The 12,414-nt window shown below is 34.1% G+C and overlaps 1 protein-coding gene across 1 annotated transcript in view; it reads left to right on the top strand.

Annotated features, from left to right (window-relative positions):
* LOC127648896 (rho GTPase-activating protein 45-like) overlaps window positions 1-11,258 on the top strand; it is a 36,514-nt gene extending 25,256 nt beyond the window's left edge. The window contains exons 13-23 of the mRNA XM_052133715.1: window positions 1,101-1,291; window positions 1,444-1,559; window positions 1,817-1,918; window positions 3,511-3,609; window positions 3,801-3,964; window positions 4,199-4,387; window positions 6,488-6,625; window positions 6,770-7,005; window positions 7,124-7,358; window positions 7,458-7,509; window positions 10,260-11,258. Coding sequence (XP_051989675.1) covers window positions 1,101-1,291; window positions 1,444-1,559; window positions 1,817-1,918; window positions 3,511-3,609; window positions 3,801-3,964; window positions 4,199-4,387; window positions 6,488-6,625; window positions 6,770-7,005; window positions 7,124-7,358; window positions 7,458-7,509; window positions 10,260-10,501 — 1,764 coding nt within the window. The 3' untranslated portion in view covers window positions 10,502-11,258. The remainder of the gene's footprint in view (window positions 1-1,100; window positions 1,292-1,443; window positions 1,560-1,816; window positions 1,919-3,510; window positions 3,610-3,800; window positions 3,965-4,198; window positions 4,388-6,487; window positions 6,626-6,769; window positions 7,006-7,123; window positions 7,359-7,457; window positions 7,510-10,259) is intronic.
* Window positions 11,259-12,414: the final 1,156 nt, after the last annotated feature.

Here is a 12,414-nt window from a genome sequence, read left to right as displayed (position 1 = left end):
CGACGGTCTGAGCGTTGTTTTTTATTTCAACATATACCATTATGTTTATTTTGTATTTATTTATTTCTATGTTTAATTAAGTTGATTTAATATTATTTTATTTCATTGTATTATTTTATTTCATTTCTTTTTATTTAATATTATTTTATTTCATTGTATTATTTTATTTCATTTTATTTAATTACATTGTATTTAATATTATTTTAGTTCATTGTATTTTATTTAATTACATTTATTTAGTATTTTATTTTATTTCATTTTATTTCTTTTTATTTAATCAAATTATATTAAAAAATATTTTTATTTCATTGTATTATTGCATTTCATTAAATTTATTTAATATAATTGTATTATTTTTTCATTTTATTTATTTTTATTTAATTAAATTGTATTTAATATTATTTTATTTCTTTGTATTATTTTATTACATTTCTTTTTATTTAATTAAATGTATTTAATATTATTTTATTTTTATATAATTAATTAATCAGTTGAGGTGGTTTGGGCATCTGGTAAGGATGCCCCCTGGCCGCCTCCCTAGGGAGGTGTTTCAGGCACGTCCAGCTGGGAGGAGGCCTCGGAGAAGACCCAGGATTAGGTGGAGAGATTACATCTCCACACTGGCCTGGGAACGCCTCGGGGTCCCCCAGTCAGAGCTGGTTAATGTGGCTCGGGATAGGGAAGTTTGGGGCCCCCTGCTGGAGCAGCTGCCCCCGCGACCCGACTTCGGATAAGCAGTTGAAGATGAATGGATGGATGGATGGATGGATAATTAAATTGTATTTAATATTATTTTATTTCATTTCTTTTTAATTTAATGTATTTAATATTATTTTATTTTGTTTCATTGTACGAATAATTTAATTTTGCTGTATTGTTTCATAGCATAGTATTATTTTATAGCAGCTTTTTATTAGAAATGTGCAACAATGTGTCTGAACACATTTTAGTGAAGCCTGGACTACAAAGACAAACATGTGAATAATTCACAATAAGACCTGGAAATCTGTATTAATAAAGTAAATGGGCTGTTTTTCCTTTTTGGAAAGTTGATCCAGTTGAGCAGAATTATGTTTTATAATTTCTCTTCCTCTGTCCAGTGCACGATCTCGTACTATCAGACGATGCATGTGCAGACCGCAGCTCTGCCGGTTCATTTCCAAACACTGTGTGAGAGCTGTAAACTGTACGAACCCGGTCAGCAGTACGCCGCCTACGTCAAAAACCTGCAGCTCACCACTGAAATGCCCATAGAGTACCAGTTTGAGACATACTCGGCCTCCAGCCACCAGTAAGACATTCCCTTATTAGTATACTTTATGTGCTTTGATTTGTAGAGCAATGCATTATGGGAGTATGTCAAAATAGTATGCAGTATGCAACAATAACAAAAACAGTAGCGGTAGTATTAGCATTTTTTATTTAAACTTTTATCCCTTTCAGTCTTGTTCGGACCCGGAACAACAGCCTCTGTAGGCAGAGCAGCTCTGAAACCCTGCCCGCCACAGAGGAGGCGGGATTTGGAGAAGGGGGTGTGGTTAAACCAAGACGAGGTCAAGGTCAGTTCTACAGGCTAATGCTGCTGCTCAGTGTTAAATCAGGGTTCGTTTAATTTGACATGCCACCTTAAAACAAGGCACACATATAGACTGTCATTTTAAAGTCAACATGAAATCAAAAATGACAATAATTACTTCGTCACAGTATTTTTTCTCATTGAATATCCTGTTTCACACATTACAGAAGTCAAATGTGTTGTGAATGCTGTTTGATATTGACTGTAATATTATTAACGAATAATGAATCATGTTCACAGGTAGAGATCATCATCAGGCTCATAAGTCGTGGCCGTCCACACTGAGTGACACTGACAGTGTTGGTGTAGCGAGTGGATTGGGCTCCCCGACATCCAGTACAGGTGCTGAACCCACCAACACTAACAACCCAAACACATCATCAATGAGATTAAATCATACAGCTAAATCAAATTAATTCAAATTAAAGAATACTGTACAATGAAGTAAAATAAAATATATTAAATACAATGTAATTAAAAGCAAATACAATGAAAAATAAAAAATAATAAAATGAAATAATATTAAATACATTGAAATAAAATAAATAATACAATGCAATAAAATTATATTATATTAAATAAAATGTAATTAAATAAAAAGAAATACAATAAAAAACATCAAATAATACAATAAAATAAAATTATATGAAATACATTTAATTGCATAAAAATAAATAAAATAATGCAATGCAATAAAATAAAATAAATTATATTATATGAAATGCTATGTAATTATAAAGCAATAAATGCAATGAACAAATACAATAACATTCTAGTAAGTACAATTTAATTAAATAAAAATATGAATGACATAAAAATAAATAAAATAATACAATGAAATTAAATTATATTAAATACATTTAATTAAATATTAAGAAATAAAATAATACAATGCAATAAAATAAAATTCTAGTAAGTAAAATGTAATTAAATGGGAAAGAAATTACATAAAAAGAAATCAAATTAAATGAAATACACTTAAATGAATTATAAGAGAAAATAAAATAATAAAATTAAATTAAATATAAGAGAAAATAAAATAATAAAATAAATTAAATACACTTAAATTAAATATTAGAGAAAATAATAATACAATTAAATTAAATACACTTAAATTAAATATTAGTGAAAATAAAATAATAAAATAAAATTAAATATTAGAGAAAATAAAATAATAAAATAAATTAAATACACTTAAATTAAATATTAGAGAAAATAATACAATTAAATTAAATACACTTAAATTAAATATTAGTGAAAATAAAATAATTAAATTAAATATTAGAGAAAATAAAATAAATTAAATATTAGAGAAAATAAAATAATAAAATTAATTAAATACACTTAAATTAAATATTAGAGAAAATAAAATATTACAATTAATTTAAATACACAAATGAAATATAATAGAAAATAAAATAATACAATAAAATCATATTAAATACAATGTTTTTAAATAAAAAGAAATACAATGTAAAACATAAAATAATACAATAAAATAAAATTGTATTAAATAAAAAAAATACAATAATGTTATTAAATTAAATGTAATTAAATAAATATAAATACTATGAACAGTAATACAATTAAAAATACAATAAATAAAGTTCTAGTCTGTAAAATGTAATTAAGTTCAAAACAATTAATTACATAAAAAGAAATCAAATGAAATGAAATGCAGTTAAACTAAATGAAAAATAAGAGAAAATAAAATACAATGAAATTAAATACAAATAAAATTATAATAAAATAAAAAGACATAAAAGGAAATTATATACAATAAAATAAAATAATGGAATGAAATAAAATGTTAATAAAACAATAAAATACAATACATTTAAACTAAATTAAAGAAACATTAGATAAATAAATAGAAGTAAAATGAAACAATCAAATAAATACATTTATGATTAAAAGGTTGATGTTGTTGACAGGAGACATCTCTAAACCATCAAGGCCAGTGTCTGCTGCTACATTATCATCCAATGAGGATTTAGATGACAGAGATGGTGCCATGACCCCGTTTGAACAAAGTCAGTCACACATTACAGCACAATGCTCGTTTTAAAGCTATATATATAATAAACTCTGGATATAAGTCTTACAAATATTGTTGGATGTCGCTCTTGTTTAGCTCATATCTCAATGGTTATTTGTCTATCCTATGGTATAGTGTGTACGGGATTATATCCTGTTTTATTATTTGATTGTTCGTTGTGTTTAGGTATAAATGGCATCGAGCAGGAGAGCTCGGCTCCGACTGGACCGTTCAGAAACGTGGGATTATCTAAAGCAGCAAAAACCCATCGTCTGCGCAAACTCCGTACGCCATCGAAGTGCAGAGAGTGCGACAGCTACGTTTACTTCCAGGGTGCAGAATGTGAGGAGGTGAGACAGATGATGCAATCGGAGGCCATATTGGTGGTCTGATTTTCAATCAGTTTTCAACAATGCAACACCACCCGATTTAGCTTGAAAGATGAGCATATTTAGATTGGAGCTTGTGGGTAATCTGGAATCCGCCCCTGGACGTCTGTATGCATTTATAAAACTACATTATGATATAGTCAGATCTGTAATTGCACACTGATGTGTGTGTGTGTGTGTGTGTGTGTGTGTCAGTGTTTTCTGGCGTGTCATAAGAAGTGTCTGGAGTCGCTGGCGATTCAGTGCGGTCATAAGAAACTTCAGGGTCGCTTGCAGCTGTTCGGGCGTGATTTCTCTCAGGTCCTGCAGGGCGAGAAGGGGGGCGTTCCCTTCATCATCAAGAAATGCATCACTGAGATCGAGAGGAGGGCGCTCAGAATGAAGGTGAGAGAGAAATAGTGTTCAAAGGCTGTAATAGGAAGACTACAGAGGGGGGCTGGGTCTAAAGGGGGGTGGTGTTTCATACTCACTAATGTTTGTAATTCCTCTGCCGTTGTTTTGTCTCTCACACCATTAATGGTGTTTTTTATTCCATTGCAGGTTTTTATGAGCACCATTAGACCAGCAGCATGTGCTCATACTTGACCTAATCAGGCTTAACCCAGGTGTTCTCATTTAGGCTTACTTACCTGTCTCCAGGACTCCATAGTCTAGTCTAGTCTGGTCTAGTATAGTTTTTAATTTAGTATAGTTTAGTCTAGTTTAGTCAGTGATAGTTTTGTCTAGTCTAGTTTCATTTAGTTTTGTCAAGTATAACTTAGTCTTGTCTAGTTTAGTCTAGTCTGGTCTAGTATAGTTTTTAATTTAGTATAGTTTAGTCTAGTCTAGTCAGTGATAGTTTTGTCTAGTTTAGTCAAGGATTGTTTAGTTTTGTCTAGTCTAGTCAGTGATAGTTTTGTCTAGTTTAGTCAAGGATTGTTTAGTTTTGTCTAGTTTAGTCAAGGATTGTTTAGTTTTATCTAGTCTAGACAGTGATAGTTTTGTCTAGTCTGGTCTAGTTTAGTCTAGTCTAGTCAGTGATAGTTTTGTCTAGTCTGGTCTAGTTTAGTCTAGTTTAGTCAGTGATAGTTTTGTCTAGTTTGGTCAAGGATTGTTTAGTTTTGTCTAGTTTAGTCAAGGATTGTTTAGTTTTATCTAGTTTAGTCAGTGATAGTTTTGTCTAGTCTGGTCTAGTTTAGTCTAGTCTAGTCAGTGATAGTTTTGTCTAGTTTGGTCAAGGATTGTTTAGTTTTGTCTAGTTTAGTCAAGGATTGTTTAGTTTTGTCTAGTTTAGTCAGTGATAGTTTTGTCTAGTCTGGTCTAGTTTAGTCTAGTCTAGTCAGTGATAGTTTTGTCTAGTTTAGTCAAGGATTGTTTAGTTTTGTCTAGTTTAGTCAAGGATTGTTTAGTTTTATCTAGTCTAGACAGTGATAGTTTTGTCTAGTCTGGTCTAGTTTAGTCTAGTGTAGTCAGTGATAGTTTTGTCTAGTCTGGTCTAGTTTAGTCTAGTTTAGTCAGTGATAGTTTTGTCTAGTTTGGTCAAGGATTGTTTAGTTTTGTCTAGTCTAGGCAGTGATAGTTTTGTCTAGTCTAGTCTAGTCAATGATAGTTTTGTCTAGTTTAGTCAAGGATTGTTTAGTTTTATCTAGTCTAGACAGTGATAGTTTTGTCTAGTCTGGTCTAGTTTAGTCTAGTCTAGTCAGTGATAGTTTTGTCTAGTCTGGTCTAGTTTAGTCTAGTTTAGTCAGTGATAGTTTTGTCTAGTTTGGTCAAGGATTGTTTAGTTTTGTCTAGTCTAGGCAGTGATAGTTTTGTCTAGTCTAGTCTAGTCAATGATAGTTTTGTCTAGTTTAGTCAAGGATTGTTTAGTTTTGTCTAGTTTAGTCAAGGATTGTTTAGTTTTGTCTAGTTTAGTTTTTAATTTAGTCTAGTTTAGTCAATGATAGTTTAGTTTTGTCTAGTCTAGTCAGTGATAGTTTTGTCTAGTTTAGTCAAGGATTGTTTAGTTTTGTCTAGTTTAGTCAGTGATAGTTTTGTCTAGTCTGGTCTAGTTTAGTCTAGTCTAGTCATTGATAGTTTTGTCTAGTTTAGTCAAGGATTGTTTAGTCTTGTCTAGTTTAGTTTTTAATTTAGTCTAGTTTAGTCAATGATAGTTTTGTCTAGTTTAGTTTCGTTTAGTGAACGATAGTTTTGTTTAGTATAACCTAGTTTAGTCTAGATTTGTTTAGTTTTTTGTTTTGTTCTTCTTTGTTCGTGGTGTTTTTGTTCTCCTGTCCATACAGCATCACCCGTCTCTTCTATAGTCCTGTTTATTTTGGCAAATTACTTTGTTTGTACACTTGAATAGGTTCAAAAAAGCGAATCGTCCTGGTCAAGTTATAGTCAAGTGAAATCAATTGGCATTTACAAATCAGTTTTCAATTTAGGCCAAATCATTCAAAAGAACGATTTGGACATCACTGCTCCAGAAACCGTTTTTAACCGTCTCTATTTACGTGTCTGTAGGGAATCTATCGTGTGAATGGCGTGAAGACCCGCGTGGAGAAGTTGTGCCAGGCGTTTGAAAATGGTAAAGAGCTGGTGGAGCTTTCTCAAGCGTCTCCGCACGACATCAGCAACGTGCTCAAACTCTACCTGAGACAGGTGAGGGTTTGGGTTAGGGTTGACCTAACCCCCTTACCTATGCTAATTGACAGCAGTCCATAGATGACATTTGAGAGATTAAAATGACAATAACTCAAGGGTATTGCGAATGGCACAGTTATGGTCTCTGTCGTTACTCGTCAGCTCCCAGAACCCATCATGCCGTTCCGTATGTATAATGATCTGATGGGACTGGCGAAGGAAAGCCTGCAGTCAGATTCAGAGGTGGGTGAGGGGGCGAAGGGGCCGGAGCTGATGCATCGAGGGTCAGAAACCGAACCGGAGGTGTTGACGCTGGTAGAGAAACTCCGAGAGCTGCTCAAGAGGCTTCCTCAAGCTAACATCGCCACACTGAAGTACATCGTTCAGCACCTGCACAGGTGAGAATCTGCCCCCAAGTGGTTCATGAGTGAAATGCAAATCCATGTGCTGAAGTTTACTAGGTCATATTTAAGATGCATGTGTAATGTAACTGTTGAAACATGTTCTCTCTCTCAGAGTGTCTGAACTGGAGCAGGATAATAAAATGAGTGCCAGTAATTTAGGTATCGTGTTCGGCCCGACGCTGATGAGACCCAAACCCACCGGAGCGACGGTGTCTCTCTCGTCTCTGGTGGATTACCCTCATCAGGCTCGCATTGTAGAGGCTCTGATCATCTTCCAGCACAACATCTTCAACTCGACTGACACACCATCATCCTCGTCCTCGCTCACCTCTCCAACGCAGGGCCAGGTGCTTAGCTGCTTTGAAACAACATGTACTGTGACATCATCACACAGTCATAAAAGTGTTTTATGGGCAAATCTCATTGTGTTATTTTCCTCCATACAGGAATGTGAGACTGAAACTCATGAAGAGAAAAACACAGTCGATCTGGAATGTGGTGAGATTAATATTAATACAAGACGCTGACTGGCACCCCTGGAGTCGTGAGTTTGAATCCAGGGCGTGCTGAGTGACTCCAGTCAGGTCTCCTAAGCAACCAAATTGGCCCGGTTGCTAGGGAGGGTAGAGTCACATGGGGTAACCTCCTCGTGGTCGCTATAATGTGGTTCTCGCTCTCGGTGGGGCGTGTGGTGAGTTGTGCGTGGATGCCGCGGAGAATAGCGTGAAGCCTCCACACGCGCTATGTCTCCGCTGTAACGCGCTCAACAAGTCACGTGATAAGATGCGCGGATTGACGGTCTCAGACACGGAGGCAACTGAGATACGTCCTCCGCCACCCGGATTGAGGCGAGTCACTACGCCACCTCGAGGACCTACTAAGTGGTGGGAATTGGGCGTTACAAATTGGGGAGAAAAGGCAATAAAAAAAAGAAATTCTAATAAAATAATAATAATCATTGAAAAAATAAACCATGACCTCTAGAAAGTTCAACACATATCTCATAATTTTTGGTTTCAACAGCAGCGATCATATAACAGTTATTTGATACTTTCAGAATTTGGTCGTTAACTTTATTACCACCTGCTGGTGAAATATGGAGGACGAAACCCGCAAAAATAATAAATAAATAAATAAATGTAATCATAAGAAAATAAAGGAATAAATGTCTTGATAAAACAAATATAATTAGTTTTTAATTAAATGTATTCCTGAATTTATTATTGTATGACTTTTTCCCCTTTATGTATTCCCACGTGTATTTATTTCCATATTTAAATATTCCCATATTTATTCATTTCCATATTTAAATATTCCCACATTTATTCATTTCCATATTTAAATATTCACACATTTATTCATTTCCATATTTAAATATTCACACATTTATTAAATATTCTCACATTTATTTATTTCCATATTTAAATATTCCCACATTTATTCATTTCCATATTTAAATATTCCCACATTTATTAAATATTCTCACGTTTATTTATTTCCATATTTAAATATTCCCACATTTATTTATTTCCATATTTAAATATTCACACATTTATTCATTTCCATATTTAAATATTCACACATTTATTAAATATTCTCACGTTTATTTATTTCCATATTTAAATATTCCCACATTTATTTATTTCCATATTTAAATATTCTCACATTTATTTATTTCCATATTTAAATATTCTCACATTTATTTATTTCCATATTTAAATATTCCCACATTTATTTATTTCCATATTTAAATATTCTCACATTTATTTATTTCCATATTTAAATATTCCCACATTTATTTATTTCCATATTTAAATATTCACACATTTATTAAATATTCCCACATTTATTTATTTCCATATTTAAATATTCCCACATTTATTTATTTCCATATTTAAATATTCCCACATTTATTTATTTTTGTATTTATACTTACATTTCTGTCTCTTGTATGATAATGATGTGGGCGTGTCCTGCTCACCATTGGCTTATCGTAGATTGATGCTGTGCTCGATTACTCTTGATTGTTTTGTTGTGACGTCAGGTCATATCGCGTGTAAACTATAAACATAAGAGCTTCAGTCAATCCAATATTTATCCTGGATTGTTAAACTCTCTGCAAAACGTTTCCCTGCATATTATAAATCTGTGCGAGTCAGAGCGTGCTGAGGTGGGACGTCCATCTGCTTCCGATAAGCACTATTGTGCTCTCGACCAATGATGCACTGGAGCTCCACAAGGACCGCCTCCCTCATTTACATATTGCACACAGAAAAGTACAAATAAATACATGTATAAATATGGAAATAAATAACACGTAGTGCTGCACTTTGCGCACTCCCGAAAATAGAGCCAGAAATAAAAAAGCAAAGCATCTAAAATAAGTTTGTGACATGGTAAAAAGGAAAGGATGAGGCAAGAACCGGCTTAACAACATAAATGATAATATAATGATTAACTTATACAAAAAGACACATTCTGGGCAGCTGCCGTAAATCTCACTCTCTCCCAAACTGCCGCCTCCGGTCGCCTTTATCCCTCTCGAGGGCTTGATCAGCCTGATTAAGGACAGGTGGTTCTCCGATACGCCGTAGCCTGGTCCTCGGCCACTCCTCCACCCTCTAGTGGACGACAGCCACGCCTCCCCGAACAGATCAGAGGCATTCATCCGGCCCCTGGCGGACGGAACACCCGGCCTTGTTTTTGGTGGATGGAAGGGGTTTCCCCGCCCCTGGCATGTTCTACCGCTCCAGGCGGTCGGTCAGGAGCCCCTCCCCGCTCACGGTCATCGGTCCTCTCGAACTCGCCATGTTTTAGCGGCTGGTAGGGGTCTCCTCCGACCCTGGCAGCGGCCCTGAGCGCTCCAGGCAGTCGGCTACTAGCCCCTCCTCCTGTCGCGGCCACGGCTGCTCCATTGGAGCGGATGGTAGTGGCGGACTCTACCATGTCACATGACTCCTCCTTCCCGGGCTGCGGCACCAGTGTAACAAGGTAAGACAAACACATACAAGGCAGCTGCCCATAACACTCTCTCTCTCTCCCGAACTGCCGCCTCCGGTCGCCTTTATCCCTCTCGAGGGCTTGATCAGCCTGATTAGGGGCGGGGCATGCAGCATCACGACCTGGCCCCGCCCTCCTCCCTGCCACAATGTTATACATATAATATGTTTCAGTGGCAGTCATGTCTTTTCTTAAAAGACAAAAACACTAGAACAGCATTACATTGACTGTTATTGTTTGTTCTTCAGGTCAGTCAGTGGGTTCATCTGGTTCTCAGGAGCGTTCCCTGGACTCAGACTCTGATGGAGACGATCTGGAGACAGCAGGTAAACGACGCCCCCCTCTGGTGAGACAGGAGAGCGAGACCAGCACAGAAGAAGACCAGATAAGTCCAAGAGAGAGTCTGGACCTGAGCGGACTCGTTCCAGAGACCATCCCAGAACAGGCCGACGGTACAGAAGACTGCACAGAGCAGACCTCAGATCAGTGACGGGAGGGATGAGGAATTTAAAGGGGTCCAAATGCACGCCAATATTAAACTGCCAAAAGGGCTTTTTTATATATAAATGTCAATTAGCAAATATCAGAAGAGGTATTCGGCACTGACAGGGTGACATCATTTCCTCACCCTCATGTTATTCCAAACCTGTACGACTCTCTATGGGACAAAAGGACACTTTACTGAACAAAGAAAGTCACACGGGGTTGGAACGACACGAGGGTTAGTAAATGATTCCGTTCTAGTTTTCAAGCTTTATTTTACTGTGTGTGTTAAAGTGTTTCTTTTAGACGGTGTGAAGAAACCGCATGAAGGATATCTGTCAGTGTGGATGTTTATTATATTGTACTGTGGGGGAATATATATAATAAAGATCTCCATATAGCCGATGACGGAGGTTATTTACTACTTTTTATATTATTGACTGTGCACCAGCAACTCAGATCATCAAATTTGGCAAAGAAAATGATCTACAGAATAAAGTTAAGATGAGTGTATTTATATATATATATTAAAATACATTTGATAAAATCTCCTATATATGTTTTTGACTCATTAATGTTGAGATTGTGTCTTTCAGGTACTGAAATATTTATTATAGTTTCGCTCATAAATTGAGCCTCCGACTAACCGACTGATAATTTGATTTACGCCGTATTGAATAATTCTGTGGCTGAAGTCAAAAGCATATTGTAAATTCTGAAACTGTGTATGTAAATATTTCTGGAAAACAAAACCAAAATGTGTCCAATAAATTTGTAAATTCTATATTTGTAACAATTTCTTTGCTAACTTTTGTCAGTAACAAAACCATTCACAAGAAAATTGTTTTGCAAAAATTTTTTTATTTTTTTGTTTTGAAAAAAAGTTTTTCATTTTTTGTTTTGAAAAAAAAGTTTTTTATTTTTGTTTTGCAAAAGTTTTTAATTTTTTGTTTTGAAAAAAAGTTTTTTATTTTTGTTTTGCAAGTTTTAAATTTTTTGTTTTGAAAAAAAAGTTTTTTATTTGTTGTTTTGAAAAAAGTTTTTAATTTTTTGTTTTGAAAAAAAGTTTTTTATTTTTGTTTTGCAAAAAAGTTTTTTATTTTTGTTTTGAAAAAAAGTTTTTTATTTTTGTTTTGCAAGTTTAAAATTTTTTGTTTTGAAAAAAAGTTTTTTATTTGTTGTTTTGAAAAAAGTTTTTAATTTTTTGTTTTGCAAAAAAGTTTTTTATTTTTGTTTTGCAAAAAAGTTTTTTATTTTTGTTTTGAAAAAAAGTTTTTTATTTTTGTTTTGAAAAAAAGTTTTAAATTTTTTGTTAAAGATTATTTTTTATTTTTTTTAATGTTATTTTCATTTAAACGCTTTTAGATGGTGTGAGAAAGAAACACCATGAAATATACGTTTTACAAAAACTTTATTTTTGTTTTGCCAAAAAAACGCTTTTTATTTTTTGTTTTGTAAACTATTTGCAAAAATACGGAAGCGGATTAGGGCCAAGCAATAATAAAAAAATAAAGCCATCTCGAGATACGGAAGAGTCTATATATTCCCCCATATTATAATGCGAGATTAAACTTAACGAGTTTTTTCTCGAACCACAACGACTTTATTCTCGATATTTAATGAGTTTATTCTCAAGATTGTATTTCGACTTTTTTCTCGAAATTTAACGAGTTTAATCTCGCATTATAATGATTTTAATCTCGAGATGGCTTTATTTTTTTTTATTATTGCTTGGCCCTAATCCTCCATTTTTTTTTTTTTTGTTTTGTAAACTTTTTTTATTGTGCAAAAAAGTTTGGGGGAAATTAAAAATAAATCTCTCATGTGAAACTCATTAAATTAATCTGAAAGAGCACATCGCGAGGGGGGGGGAACTAATAGTTGTACAGATTAATCATGTGAAAAGTTTTTCTCATAAAA

The sequence above is a fragment of the Xyrauchen texanus genome, chromosome 9 (assembly GCF_025860055.1).
Source record: "Xyrauchen texanus isolate HMW12.3.18 chromosome 9, RBS_HiC_50CHRs, whole genome shotgun sequence".
Taxonomy (NCBI): domain Eukaryota; kingdom Metazoa; phylum Chordata; class Actinopteri; order Cypriniformes; family Catostomidae; genus Xyrauchen; species Xyrauchen texanus.
Note: the sequence above shows the minus strand (reverse complement) of the source record. Positions and strands in the feature narration are given on the sequence as shown.